At 36.5% G+C, this 16,134-nt stretch overlaps 1 protein-coding gene across 1 annotated transcript in view; it reads left to right on the top strand.

The window, feature by feature from the left end:
* The window catches only part of ZFAT (zinc finger and AT hook domain containing), a gene marked incomplete at its 3' end in the record, with an annotated part of 30,072 nt that overhangs the window by 1,863 nt on the left and 12,075 nt on the right, over nt 1–16,134 (top strand). The window contains exons 2-3 of the mRNA XM_009581042.1: nt 4,847–5,107; nt 14,735–14,908. Coding sequence (XP_009579337.1) covers nt 4,847–5,107; nt 14,735–14,908 — 435 coding nt within the window. The remainder of the gene's footprint in view (nt 1–4,846; nt 5,108–14,734; nt 14,909–16,134) is intronic.

Genomic DNA, 16,134 nt, shown 5'->3' with positions numbered 1-16,134 from the left:
GGAGCAGAAAAGGCCTTGAGTCTGTGTAAGCACTGCTCAGCAGTAACGAAAACATCCTTGTGTTATCAACACTGTTTTGGTCACACATCCAAAACATAGCACCGTACTAGCTACTATGAAAAAAATTAACTCTTTCTACAGACTAAAGCATCTCTGTGTAATCAACATTATTCTCATCCTAAATCCAAAACACAGCACTATACCAGCTGCTAGGAAGAAAATGAACTTTATCCCAGCCAAAACCAGCATGTTCTCCACCCTTTGTTCCATACCATTTATGTCATGCTCGGGTCCCACGCTATCCAATACAGCCTCATTAACTACCATCCCTCTTCCCATCCTTTCATATAATATGCAGATATCATTCCCTTAGTGTCGTGGTTTAACCCTAGCCAGCAACTAAATACCACACAGCCGCTCGCTCTGGTGGAACGGGGGAGAGAATTGGGAGAGTAAAAGTGAGAAAAGTCGTGGGTTGAGATAAAGACAGTGTAATAATTGATGTAAAATAGTAGGAGTAGTAGTAATAATAAAAGAATATAGAAAGCAAGTGATGGGTGATGCAGTTGCTCACCACCCGCCGACCAATGCCCAGCCAGTCCCCGAGCATCGATTGCTGCCCCCCGGCGAACTCCCCCCAGTTTATATACTGAGCATGACATCATATGGTACGGAATACCCCTTTGGCCAGTTTGGGTTAGCTGTCCCAGCTTCTTGTGCACCTGGCAGAGCATGGGAAGCTGAAAATCCTTGATTAGCGTAAGCACTGCTTAGCAACAACTAAAACATCAGTGTGTTATCAACATTCTTCTCATACTAAATCCAAAACACAGCACTATACCAGCTACTAGGAAGAAAATTAACTCTATCCCAGCCGCAACCAGGATACTTAGTCTGTGGACCACCCCTGTAAAATGTCTGTAAAATGTCCATAAATGTCCACAAAATGTCCGCCGAGTTCATTTAGTCCATGACTTTGGGCTCCATCTGGTGGTCACTCAGGACAGGAGAAGCGGTGTGTTGTGTGGAGTTATTGGGCACCAAGCCAGCTCAGGATGGGTCACTGCTGCACTTGCACTGCTTCTTGTAAGGCTTGTCCTCCATTTGTTCAGGTGGTTCCTGCTATAATAATTCCTATAACATGCACCTCAAATCATGGCTTACAACAATTTAAAGGTATTTCCATTATAATCTCCAGCCCTGGTCCCTTTGGGCCAGGTTGTAGGGTTTAACATTCCAAACATTCCAAAATAACTTTGCAAATCAAATTATATAAAATATAACATTCATATGTAACTTATGTATTCATAAATTACCTTTTTCATTATTCTTGGTGAATACTTTTCATCATCTGATATGATCATATGATGCCACCTTTTCCAGATTATGTAGCCCAACTCTTTGCTATCTCCTATCAGTAAGAATGTCAAGGTAAATTACTTTCACATAGATTTCAACTCGTATTATAGACATACTCTAGTATTTCTTCTTTTCCATCACACGTATTGATTGGAGAATAGGGTAGTCTCTTCTGAAGTCCTATTCAATTATCTCCTGTGTTCTTTTTAAAAAAAATAGGGTATTTCACAATTGAATATAGGAATTTGAAGAGTTGTTCTTTCAAGGCACCAATTTTTTCCCTCCTGTTATGGAATCTGCAGCAGATAAAACTTTAAAGGTTTATAATATACATTTTTTTCTCAATGGACCCTTCTTTGTAGTAATTCAGTATTGTCATTAAAAGGGGGAATGATTGATGAATTACAGTCTAGAAATTACAACTTCCTTTTAGTACTCGTTGGCTGATAAATGAACATCTTTTTGTCCCTTGAAAGCATAGTTTCTCTTCCACATATTGGTAAACACTGTAGCTACTCCAGAATTGGTATAGACGAGTGAATGCTGAGTTGTTAATGGAGCTCTGTGTTCTGCCTGAGTAATAAATTAATGATTTTATAAGTACTGTGAACAAGTAAAATGTTAGGCAAGTAGTACGTGTTTATTACTCTAATGTTATTTTACTGGCAATGCTCTCTGCTGAATTTTATTTAGTCCTGCCACTTTCCCATAGTTAGGTCATGATATATTTAGAGTTGATTTGTCCTAACCATTTTGGTAGGATGATGTTAGAATTTTGTTATCAAGTGGAACCAAGGGTACTGGGCAGATGTTGCTGTTATACAAATGCATAGGTCACATTTTGTTGAGTGCTGGAGTGTGGCATCTTTGTTTGGGAAATGACAGGTATTTACTGGTTAACTGTAGTCACTCGTACTCCACTTCTGCATAGGGTTTTCTTTCATAACTTTTCATAATGACCTCCATCTCCTTCAAAGTGCTTGTCAAAACTCTCTGCTTTGTTTTGCTTCTACTTAGATTGGTAATGGTTTGAGGGACAGCATGGATGGCCCTAGCTTCATCTGTTAATAATAATATTCCCTGATGGATTGTTGTTTTTTTTAGGCTATATCTGTATTGTGGGATACATGCTCTTTGCAGCACAGTCTCCAGGCCTGATCTATTGATTATGAAACTGGGAGGAAAGTTAGAATCTAGGTATCGTAATTTTCTCCAAGAAGTTTAACTCATTAAGGTCACTTAAAAATGTGGCATATGCATCAGCTGCATCCTTACTTGAACACAGGATGCAACTAGAGCATGCATTCAGGCTTGGGGGCTAAGAGGTGTTTCTAGGTGCTGTGATATATACACATAACGGTAACAATATAAGGCTGTGGATGAGATTTATTTGCATATATTTGTGTGACACCTTGTGCAGAAGATTGTGAATACAGCCATGTACTCTTGTAATTGATTAAATAAAATGTAAACTTTTTATACTGACAGTTGAGGAAGGATTCATGTTGCATAACGCATCTAGCCGTTAAAATTTGTTCAGGATGTTTAAGTGAACACTTGCACAAGCGTCTTGTGACTTCTGACAAACTTTCTGTTTGAATCATGCTACAGCTAACAGTGCGGTGACTGTGTTAAAGCTACTCACTCACACAGGTTTGGAGAAAAAGAGCCATTTGATAGGGATCACTTATATCTACTCTTCCAGAGTCAGAGATATTTGCCCCATTATAACATTAAAACGGTTTATTGAAGATGTTCCGAGCATGTGTAACTTTAATTATACATGTAATTGAGTTAAGGCTGAGGAGCAGAAAACCAGAGGAGAAAAATCTATTACATACTTACAGTGTATAGCCTTATCAATTTATGGCATTTTCCTGTATGTAATAAAATAACTTGGGAAATCCTACCCTTTAAGGGTGTTGTCCTTTAGTGAATCAATTTTGGTAAAGCCTGGTTTTGAGGCAAACACTGTACTGAGTATCATTAAGACCAGCAGAATCCATAGTGCTGGTGTGCCATGATCTGCATGGTCTACTGTCTAATCTATAAAGAGTTAAACAGCTCAACAGTGAAGTTACTGTTATTTTTTTGATTTTATGCTTACTTTTATTCAACTTTATTTATTTAAATAATAAGCTTTAAAAAATGTTGTCTAGGACCTAGTGCTCTGGAGGTTTGGTTGTGGACCTCTATTTTTATGTAGCATGATCCTAGACAAGTAATTCATGGGAATTATCACAGACCTCAGTAGAATTTGATTGAGAGATATATTTTGCTTAGCTAAACCTCAAGGGATTAATTAAATATAATTCTGCTGTATAATAACATGAAGGCCTCATAAATGGAAATGTTCTGTGCTACTCATGTTCTGAACATTTTTGAGACAATTGATTATTAAATGGACTGATTTGGGGAAGCTTATGTGAATGGAACTGACGGAACAGTATAAAAATAGGCTTATATAGTTTATTTCATTGTTCTCTTTCTGAAGTACCTTTTTTATGTCTTTGCGTACGTAATTATATAGCATAGCACAGAATGTCTTCCCAGAATATTGTCATTGCATATCCAATACCAGTCAAAGATGGGTTTCAGTGAGTCTGTGGTGAGTGTAAAATCCCCAGAAACAACTAAGATGTTCATGGGGGAGCAGGATCTTACTTTTAAAATCTTCTTAATGACCAATTTAAAACTTCTAACTAATCATCCTTGAAATAAGTGTTTGGGTTTTTTTAAATTTATTTAAATTTTTAACAGTTAAGCGAATTCTTTCTTCTAGGCAAGCGATGATACTTCTGATAGACTTGGTTTTGTGCTAACACATGAATGACAATGTACTACCATTCAGTTACTGTGTTTTCTTAATCTTAGGTGGTGCTTTGAACTGTGATTAGTACAATGCAGCATGAATGGCTAGCTGATGGCAAGCTGGGGAGAGAGCTGGAATTTATGGTCATGTGTATTGTTAAAAACTTAATTCTGGCATTGCTAATTCAAATTGAGATATGTTTTGTCCTGGAAAGAGGAAAACAAGGAGCAAGGAAATGAAATGACTGTCATAAGCCTCAGAAGTTCTGGTGATATATCAGTTGCCCATATGAGTCCTCCTGCTCCTGTGTATGTTGCTACCCACTGCTTGCCACCAAGCCTTTTTAAATGTTTGAGAACTGCTGTAAATTCTCCTGATACAGTTATACAACAATATAAAAGAGTACTTGGAGTGTAATTTCTGTAAAACTGTGGCACTTTGACATCTGCCGGTCTCAGTAGCGCAAATGTTACTGCTTTGCAGCTAGCAGAAATGCCAACAAATACCATTGCTTAAAAATAAATTTGTGTGAAGCTAACCTTTTTTTTAAGCTTTAGGGATAGAGGCTCTTGAACTTCATTTAATATTTCTATTTTTCAAAGATCAGATGGATATTAGCTAATTAGCTGTGGAATTTAATTATAGCTTCTTCTTAACTTTAACTTTCTTTTCTAGAGCTTCTTGTAGTGAAGAGGAAAAGGGGCAGACCAAAAGGGTCTACTAAGAAGTTTTGTGTGGATGAAGATGTGGCAGAAAATAATGCTGTTCCAAGCGAAGAAACTCTGCCTGGGACAGAAGAAGGACTGGAACTGGCTGAAGTCTCACCAGGCAGCTTGGAATGTAGAAAATGCAATCGGAAGTTCTCCAACACACGTCAGCTGAGGAAACATATATGCATTATTGTTTTAAATGAAGGAGAGGAAGAAGGAGATGGAGGTAAGAAAATATCCAACAAAAATACATGAAGCATGTTGTAAAACAGTGTGTTTCCATCCTTTAACCTGATGGGTAACAACTTGTAATCCCCAGTGTTAATTTTAAATGGAATTGAATTGTCTGCTTCTTTTAACGTAAAAAGCATGTTGAAGCAAAACTGAGAATAAAGTTAGACAAGGTATTTTTAATTTTTTTCAAAAACGTCAAAATGCTTATTGCGCTGATGATTGTCTTAAACTCCCTGAAATGCTTCTTTTGCACAAGCAACTGCTCTGTTTCTCACAAAGAGGATTACAGTTTTCCAGTGAGAAGTGGTATGGGCCACATAGGTAAGTATCACACATACTGAGGTGAGGAAGGATGATCCTATAGAGGTGTTTCTATCATGTGACCTGGGAAACCTGAATTCTGTCCTGTTCTTTTGATAGATTTAAAGACTGCTTTTCTAGATGGCTTGTTTTACTGTATAAAAAATAATGCCAAACTCCCTCTTCTATTTTACAAAACTTTATGTGAATTCAGGTTTCCCTGAATCGACCACCCCTCTAGGAAGCCTGTTTAAAAAGACAAGAGTGACTATTCATTTAGAATAGAATAGAGCAGAACAGAACAGAACGGTTGGAAGGGACCTACAACGATCATCTAGTCCAACTGCCTATTTAACTTTGCTCAAAGGTGAATGCCACCTGCATACAAAGTAATACATTTGTCCAGGTTTTGTGTTTGTGTTAAAATTAGGTTTTTGCTTTTGCTGTAATTGCTTAGCGTGATACCCTCTTGATTCTACTTGTAGGCAAAATTTGCCATTGATTTTTCTCCAGTTTTCTATTACCCTTTTGTATCCAGTCTGTCATTATGGTACACAACTAGTATGATTATTTTACTTTCAGTGAGATGTAGAATTTAACTTCTGTGGCAAAGGATAATTAAAATGGGCTTAGAATATGTTGACAGAGCACAGAAACTCTTGCTTTGATGAAGTACCTTGTTATTTTTTTACTATCATCAGTGGTAGGATTTTTCAACTATATAGTGACCTTCACTCCAGCTGTCTCACCTGTGACATCACAAGTGTCCGTGCCCTTTGCTGTTTGTATGTGCTAGGTACGATGCTAACATTTGCATTATTTTGGCAATGTTGCCTTTTCTGATGTCCTTTTAAAAAAAATCTCAGATCGGAGTATAAACTCAAATTAACTGTTCTTGACCTGTTAGCTCATTAGAGCTTCTAAATCTTATCTAGATCTGTTTTGCTACAAAACACACTGGCGGATGCTTCAAAGTAAATTGCTCAGCCTCTTCCTTCTTTAAAAAGAAAACAGCCACAATTTTGGGCGAATGGAACATTTTTTATTTATTCTCTGGCAAAAGCAAAGCAATTAAGCAAAACAAGTCATTCTTGAGCAGCAAATAACAAGGACTTCCAGTTGTTGGTGACTAGTGCAACTAGAATGTCTCCAGGCCAAAGCTTCCTACCTTGACTGCAAACTGTGAAGGTATTGTGAGCTGGTTTTGTCCTGAAGGGATAATTCTTCCCTGCAATACATCTGGGAAGTTCAGTCTTCAGCCATCTACTGATTGCTGTCCCATCACAGGAAAACTTTTCACTTCTGGCTTTACCATGTGCTTTGGGACAACTTTTCAGTTTCTGAATACGTAGATAAAAGTAGCATGTGTATTATTATTATCCTTTAAGAAAATGTGATTACACTGAGTAGCTCAAAACTTTCTGAGGAGTGGACAAGAACAATATGGTCTTTGTCTAGGATTGTTTGTCATCCTTGTGTTGCTTTACCAGCTCAGAAAACATGTTCTTTAAAATTTGAGCTGTTGAATTATTATCAGACTCAAATTTCGTTATGAAGAAGGTTTTGAGAATGATGGATGAACCTTCTAAATGTGAACAAAAAAGTCTAAAATTGAAAAGGCAAGCAAATAATGAAATTGTAAATGTACTTTTTATCTGTTCATGTAATTTCATGAGGACCTGTTCCTAATTTAAAAATAAAAATACTTGGACAAATGCACCAGGGTTTTTAGGTGTCAAAGTTGTTGACAGTCCCTGAACTAGAGGTTCAGAGGTTCACCCATATCACTGGCAACTGAAAGCTGTTAAACTCTTAATATATCCAAGTGAGTTACAAAGCTGTCTGGTTTCTAGTTGTCAATATGTTCTGTGTTAATGAGTTTAAGAGCATTATTACACAGTTTGTGAAATAGTGGTACGTTTGATTGTTTCTTAAACCTGATGCTGCTCATTTCACTGGGTGCCATCTTGGTCTATAACTGGGAAATGGTGAATAATAATGCTGTATGAACCTCTTGCATAAGGTTCATAATTTAGGAATCTTCGTATTTGCGTTAAAGATTATTCTTATCCTGTATGAGTCTTAAGTAACAGACTAACTAGACTATGTGGAAATTGTTTATGCATCTGGTCAGTCTTATCATTCTCATCAGCAACTCTGCTGTAACTGTTTTGAGATGGAGGACCAGAACTACAAGTGGTGTTCAAGACACAAGAGCATCTCTGGTTTACACCATGGCATACTTTTTTTATTTTTGTTTTCTGCTCTACTCTTTTCTTAGTGATTCCTCAGATTATGTTTGCTTTTCTGACTACTGCTAAGTATTGAACTTACGCTTTCAGGGAACTATTTAGACAGTCAGCCAGATCTTTCCTGTGTTGTAAGAGTCAATTTAGAGCACATCATTTCATCAGTATTTTTCTATATGTGCTTTGCTTTGCATTTATTGTCACTGTAGGTGGGAGTCCAAACTAGCACCTGTCTGCATGTATGTGTTTATGGTTTTCTAAGCTTCAATTATACTCAGCAAAGATCAAGTCAGAACTTCAGGGGAGCCTGTGGAGCGACATAGGCTTAGCTGAGTTGCTTGTAGGCCCCATTGACTGTATTAATTAGAGCTCTGTCTATCATGGCAATTTAGAAATGTAGCTTGTGGGTGCCTTAATCTGGTTTAATTCCAGGTTATTCTGTCACCAGTTACGGATTGTTGAGAGAGCTTTCTGTAACTTCATTGTCACCAAATGGTGTTGAATCTAAATGTAGGATACACAGATAATGGTGTCGCTGTCTCAGCACATAGTACTGCAAGTATTACACCAGGTATTTATTTTGTGTGTGTGTTTTTGTGTGTCAACAAATACTTCAATTACTTGAGCAGATGTGGTTGATACCAACATTTTCTAGAATAAACTATCTCTGAGACAAAAACTTCTGGAAATCACACTGATTTTGGTGTATATGAGAAAAGGAGTACTGAAACTTCTAATTTGATGGGATTTCTCCTTTGCTGAAATTCTTAGAGCTAGATGGAGAATTTTACTGAGGGTCTTTGAACCTTCCATAGTTACAATATCTTTCCTATTTCAGACACAGACACTTCAGAGTAAATGGCTAAAAATCATAAGGAGCTTTGACTGCAAGTTCCTCTCCCTTAATACTTGACCTCTTACTTAATACATACGGGGTGGTTTTTTCCCCACTTTTTATCCATGTCTTTCCAACTTGAAACTACTTTTATCTGTTTTTCTAATGCTTCTGTGATTTTTCTGTAGTATTTTTTTACTACTTTCTCATGTTTTTAATTTGTTGAGAAGTTTAGCACTGTATGGACATCTGACTAATAATCAAGTATGTTTTCTATGTTTTCACTTTGCACTGGGTCTGGCTGGGATGGAGTTAATTTTCTTCATAGCAGCTCATATGATGTGGTGTTTTAAATTTGTGACCAAAATAATGCTCATAACACACTAATGTTTTAGCTATTGCTAAAATATGCTAAACGTGTAAATTTTGAAAAGGTATATATTGATATTCTGTGTGATATTCTTTATTGAGAGAAACATAATATATGTATTGAGCTGAAGTTGAAATACTAGGAAAGGTTTCCAAGTAATAAAATGTTCTGCTATCTTTTATAGATTGACAAGGGAAGTGTTGAAATCCTTATCATATTGGACGTTTAAAATTACAATTAATAAATCACTATAAAACTGTGTTGAAACTGTAGTATGTATTGGTCAGAGGAATAATTAGTGGATGTAATAGGCCTCTGCTGTTCTTTGTTTCTGTGATTAGTGATCCAGATTGACCTCTCAAAGGTCAGTGTCTCATTGATCTCCCACTCTTTCAGGAGTCACCAAGCCTTACTGGTTACTGACATCCTCTGTGCATCTAATTTAATCCTTTGATGCATAATGATTGCCTTCACCTTGTGGGACCATTCACTGAAACAGCAACAAAAAAGTGTGTTAATTTTTTGCACAGAATTAAAAAATGTCCATTATGCTTACAAATCCCCCGTGTACATGCTTAGTAAATACATTTTTTTAATAGAGGGCTTATTTGCCTAAGAAAGTTGCTGTGATTTAAGCAGAGCTGTGTGTACACCTATTTCTGTTTTTATTTGGTTAAACCAAATTTACAGTTTTGGCTAGTGATTTGGATCTGGCTCGCTGGAGGTACTGCCATCCATTCCTTTTGTCCTAAGACAAAACTAGGAGAGTTGAGATTCTTCCTGAACAGCCATGTGTCTTCACTGTGTCTGCTCCCAGCCAGAAGACGGAGCTGCTTCAGCCCCCGCCGCTGGGATGGGATAGGTTTGGGGATTTTGGCTATTGCTGGATTGGATCAGTTCCCCAGCAGCTGCCTCTAAAGTCGCTTGTTTTGAGAGACAGACAACAGGTAATTATTTTAACCACTGTCCCTCTCCCACACTGCAGTATACCTGAATCTCTGGCAGATACAAGAGAGGACATTTGATGGCTGGGGAATGGAATTTGGGTGGAAGATGGATTACAACAGTGGGCAGCCCAGATTCTCTCCTCTGGAGTGAACGATTCATTCCTAGTGAAGTAGGAGCTTGCATAATTCTTAAAGGTGGCACTTCTGGCCTTAGTTTAAAATGTTTTTGCCATCAACTGGATTCTAATTTAACTGAATTCTTTCTGCGAGTAGATGTCCGTCTCTGCAGGAGAAGCAATTGCATGTGTTCATTTTGAATGGCCAGTTTACTTTTTTTTCCCAAGCTACTGTCTTGCTACTATGAAATACCAGCATCTTTTAGGGGATAAAAAAATAGTTTGAATGAAGAGTAGTTTAAAAACATGTCAATTAGGGATGTGTAGCTGTGCCTGCAAAATGTCGTACATCCAATTACGAATGCAGAGAGCAGTACCTTCAATTAACAACTCAAATAGAATCATGGGACAGATGAACAATCTAGTTCGATGGGACTCTGAAAGCAGTGATTCATTCAGAGTTGACAGTAACTTTACTCGTCAACACAGACACGACCATTCCTTAAATGTGTTAGAAGGCACAGGCACAGCATTGTATTTCTTGCACAAACAGAAGCAGGTATTTAAAATGCATGTCACTAGCTAGGGGAGGTCAGTTTATTCGTCTGTTGAATCGAAGTGCCAGCTGACAAAGTGCTAAGCTGACTTCTTAGCAAGGGAGATGCAAAGTGAGGCAGTTTGTCTAAATAAATCTGTTTAGGAGCAAGCAAAGACCCTTACCGCTTGGAGAAACTTTGCTTAGCTGTTCTAAGTTGCGTATACTCCATTTTCTCCTAAATCATCTTAAAATCACTTATGGGTGTTACTTTATAATACATCTGTATTATACAGATGAATTGTCCTAGTTGTGAGAGACAAAACATCTAATCCACAATAGTAACAGTTAAGTAAATTTTCTAGGAAGACAACTAAATTACTGATGAGATGGTCCCATATTATGGAAAGGCAGTTTGAGCCCTGTGGTCAAAGTTGAAGCTCTTGTTTGTCATTAAACCATTCTTTTGTCTCCCTCCCTATCCTTTCCTAAAGCACACCTTCTAGTTCAGGGTTTTTTGGTGTAGAGAGCGTTCAGGAAGAAAGCAGCTGTCACTGAGAGTTAAGATTTTTTTTGTTTCGATGATTTGATGGAGAGTGTTAGTTTTGGTGGGGTTTTTTTTGAAGTCTCGATCAGGTTACACACAAACTGTGAGATAGTTGTTTGAGGCAAAAGGTGTTGGCAACGTGCGCAGCTCCAGGTCCTCATCAACAAATCGCTTCTGGAAGGTACTTGTTCCTCTTGGAAAGGGGAAAAATGGGACTACTGCCATCAAGATGGATCAGATTAGTGTATAAATTTTAATGTTTAAGTATCAGAACTCCACTCTGTAGAGATGAGAGTTTGTTTCTTTTTTTTTAATGTGTCATGTGAGTGTTGAGAGTGTTCATACAAATATTTAGCACTATTTGAAGTTGTATGATTAGCAAATCAGTTGCATTTTCTCTCTTGCCTGCTTTTGGCCAATACATGCGTGAGCTTTTTTTTGTGTTAACAAAATTTGCATAGCACTCAATACCTTCCTTGCATCTTTGAAGGTACTGAATGTAGTCCTATTAGTTGCTGGACGTTCTCAGCTCATATTGAGAAGATGGAAGTTGAGATTCAGTCCTTTGTTTGAAGTACTTGCCAGCTTTGGGTTTATTAAGAAAATATTTTCAGATGGCCGTAATCTTCATGTTTAGTGCTTAGCATCAGTGTACAAGGTTTCTGTGCATATGAAATAGTGACATTTTAATACAGAAATATTTTTATTTTGCAATTCTGTGTATTATCTTAAAATCTCTTTTTAAATAGCATTCTGCAGTTCTGTTTTGAAAGCAGGGAGTCATAGTCAGCTATATTTTTCGTAACAGGTCTGTTCTTTTCCACAGCTTTTACCTTTGGTTGAACTGAAGGAACTAGCAAACTGATCTGCCTGATAGAGGCACATTAGGAAAGAAAAACAGTGTGAAACATTTGTTAGCTTGTCACTGTGGTGATAGTAGTTAGTTATTCATTAGTGTGGATCACTAACAAACTCACTCTGTGGTTTGTCCTTTTCTTCCTTTTCTGTTTTTTAGTAGAATTCCAATATTCAAAAGTTAATAGAGTAAGAGATTAACACGAAGAGACAATAAAATGGTTTTGTCTTTCGGTTTCAACCACTTTATTTCCTCATTAAACTGACTAACTCTTACTTTGTAATGGTTAGAAAGGAGGATTTAGGAGTAGGGTGCTTGGATTCTTTTCATATGCCTACTAGGAATTCATTATGTGATCCCAAGCAAAATGGAGAAAATTCTGTTGTCCTAATCACAGCTTTCCTTCCAATCTATAGTTCTGGATTTCTGTTAGCTAAAACATGCAAAAAATTACTGAGAGTTTTGTCCATAGGTATATCAAGTATTTTTTTTTTTTCCCTAAAACTATCACTAATTCTTACTATCCACTGAACAAAAGCAGATTAATTAACTAAATTAATTTTTGTATTTGTTGTTTAACAGTATGTGAAGTAGCCTCAGGGAAACACAATTTAATAAGCAGCTTTCATTCTTTGTGTATTCTGATTCTTTATGAGAAGACTTTCTTCTGTTGGTGGCCTGGTCCTGCTGTGAAATTTGTGACTACTCATGTCATTGTTGATAATAAACTAACAGAGGCTGTTTCATGAACGGAATGTGGAAAAATGTGTTTGTTTCCTCCCACCCCCGTTCATCCCACCAGAAGAAAACACTGCACAAGCAGATTCTGGTGGAAGGGGATATTTCTTTATATTCAAATATCCCTTTGAAGTATTGCAGAGAAATGTTGGTATTAGAATTATGTGGGTTCAATATCAATCAATAATCTACAACTATATTAAGGAGTTAAATGGGGACATAATGAGACCCTTTATACCTATAAAGCAGCAATATTTTCCAAAATCATAGAAATCTACAGAGAAAAAGGTAGTTGAGAAGAGGCATATATCAGGGAATTTGTCTAATGAAATTGAAGAAATCATTAGCAGACAATGAAATGCAGGGGGATCTCAAGGCAGAGCATAATTTTCTATAATCTGGAAACTGGAAGCTGGGTCAAAAACATTGCTAACCTGACTCCATAGAAAGATGGCTTGCTAACCGTGTTTGAATTCAGCTTGCTATGTGGTTGTTGCTCATTCTAGGTATTGTAAATACGAATTTCAGATTTACAGATTAGCATCAAGTCATTAACAGTTGTCAGTATACGCATTTCTGCCTCAGTATGCCTGAGAAATCTAAACTAATTCCTACATAGCTTGTTTCCCACTGGTTTTGTATCTGGTAAAGAGCTTGCAGTTTATCCAGGTGCTAGTTACTTGATCAGTCCTAACTATGATACTTTAGTTTGTGCTTGTGCGTTTCGTTTTTTTTAAGGAACAGCCAGCACTCTTTAACCCCTTGTTCCATTAAGGTAAGACCATGGGAGACAGACTTGTTTGAATCTCAGCTGAATATTAACAAAATACTACTGAAATTAAAACACAGCCATTTCCGTGTAGCATATCTTTCCACTGCTTTTGCTATTTGCATGCTATAAACAACTCTAGACACACTACAGCTTTGCTGTTACTGTTTTTTATTTATATATTGTTTCCCTATCTCAGCAGAGCAGCTACAGCACGTTATGAATATATATTGAGTGACTTATTCTGGAGATTGTGTCAGCTGCTTTATATTCAGGGAAGAAAAAAATCTGAAATTCACTGGGTTCATTTATAATTTTCTTTCTTCCATCAGTTTTTGCTTTCCTTACTCATTACCTCTGGAACGTTTGCATAATGCCTTAATTTGCCAAGATTGTTTTCTCTAGCCTGCGTTTTCTACCACTTCATCTAATACAAAGAAATTTTGTTGGTATAAACTTGCAACCCTCTCTTTTTATTCTTTATGCTGCTAATTCTTTATATATAACCTTTTCTTTTTTTCTTTTTAGAATTTCAGTAAGGAATTCCTCATTTTCTTTAAAGAAGAAATAGCTTCAAGGAACAACTTATCTGATTACTGATTATTCATTCTTATTTCAGATGAGCGTTTTGAATACAACTATCATGTTGCTTTCTAGTTAACAGGTTGAAAAGTTACCCAATTTAAGAGGCTGAAGGCATTCTGAACAGCAACAGTTAGGGGATGATTTAGAAGTGCAGGCCTTCAAAATGAAGAGTTACATGTCAGGAGTTAGGTTGAAAGAACTGTTTTGAACATAAATTATTTTTGAATCGACACTGAAAAAGAGAAGTATGTTTCTGGCTATTGATTCAGAGTAACAGTGGGGAAAAAAAGCCTAATCTAGAGAGACTATTGGAAGACTTTCCATTAAATAAGATGGATAATGAATCCGGTACTACGAGAAATAATCCTAAAGTCATCAGAACAATTACATATGGAAAGGAGAAAAACAATTTGTTCATTAATGGTGAAATCATATGAAATTCTACGAAGTTTGTAGAACTTTCATAAAAATCCACAATAATGTCAAGATAATTTAAAACCACAAGTGTTTCTGAGAGTCCATTTTTAAAATTTTTATTCTTTTCTTTATTTTGTCTATTTTCTCTATTTGTGTAAGTATCACACTAGTTTTATTAATTAGAGGGAAAAAAGCTCCCCTTTAGGAACTCATACAGCATGTCTTGTTTTGATAACATGTATTTCTTTCTACAGTAACATTAATTTTCTCCTAATTCTTTCTAGTAGTGTTAGTGACTGTGTTACCTGTATTTCTTTTGTACATAGTTACATTCTTTTTGATGTTTGCTCTTTAGGTAATGATTCTGACGTTGACCTTGACAGGAAGGAAGATGAGCGAGAAAAAACTCCAAAGAGGTCCAGAGTTCAGAAAACAGAGAAAACTCCATCAACTAAGGAGACGGAACAGGTTTCAGGAGCTAAAAATCCTATTATAAGTGTGGTTTTGACAGCCCATGAAGCTATTCCAGGTAATCAGAATCAACGATGTAATCAAATTTGGTTTTGTCCATGCTGACGCGGTATAAAATAGTCATTGGTCTAAGACTGAACTGCGTAGGATGTTTATTATCTGCAAAATATTTAGTATTATTCAGTTATCTTGATACAGAATCTCTGCATCTGGCAGCTACATCATTTTAGAACTACTGTCACATTTCTTCATAGATATGACAAATGCTGGACCTGAGTGTAATTATCTGCATTAACATCAGTTATGTTTAGTCTGTGAATAGTTTTAAAGAAGAAACTGAAAAAATCAGTGATCAAAGAAAAGGGAAGTATTTTTCCCCTGGAATATCTTTATTTCAGCTCTTGTTTTGTTTGTATATTTATGATAAATGTAAATTTGATTATGAAAACACAACTAGCTTAGTATATATAAAACTTAATATTTATGCATACAAATAGTTTGACAGAATATATGTATATATATTTGAAAATCAAGTAAAGTTTCTATATAATGATTAAAGGATTCTTCATCCATAGATTTTTATAGTGTCTTTTCATCGAAGGATTTTTGGAATAATTTCAAACTCTTTTAAAACTAGACTTGCATTTGCCTCTTTATATAAACCAGCGACTCCGCTGACTGACAGAATCCCTTTTTATAGTTTTGTGCATTATTTTCAGCTTTGTAGCTTTATTGTTCTTCTTTTCTTTATTGGTAACATTTCTGAATGTTTGTTTTGCTTATAGCTCTCAGAAGAACTAGAATGTATTTATTTGTTTTATTGTTGTGGGTTGGAAGCTAGCTGGATTTTCTGTGTTGTTCTTTAGTATCTTTTGATATCGAGATCTGATATGCTTGGACTTTGTTTGCTAAAATGCATTTCTAATGGCGATGGTAGAGGAAGCTGGATGAGCTCACCTACAAATATCCTGTGTGCTTAGAAGGGAAGTAAAAAACACCTTCAAATTCATTGTTTGAGAAACATCACACAGGGTTTTGGACTTACACTGAGCTGTTAAAAATTTGGTCTTGCAATGTTGTAAATACCAGATTTTGTATTTAGAAAAGGGAAGGTGCAAGAGGACCAGTGAGCACTGGAAGTGTGGAAACCTGGCTTCAGGGTGGTTTGAGGTCTGCACCGCTTCATTTCGTTAACTGCAGGCACCTTTCTCTTGTGTGATGTAACCCTGGGCTCTTTCCTAGATGTTGCTAAACACTTATTTCCCCACTCTGTCTCCCACCTCT

Source organism: Fulmarus glacialis, unplaced genomic scaffold, assembly GCF_000690835.1.
Source record: "Fulmarus glacialis isolate BGI_N327 unplaced genomic scaffold, ASM69083v1 scaffold7067, whole genome shotgun sequence".
Classification (NCBI taxonomy): domain Eukaryota; kingdom Metazoa; phylum Chordata; class Aves; order Procellariiformes; family Procellariidae; genus Fulmarus; species Fulmarus glacialis.
This window is presented reverse-complemented; position numbering and strand designations above follow the sequence as displayed.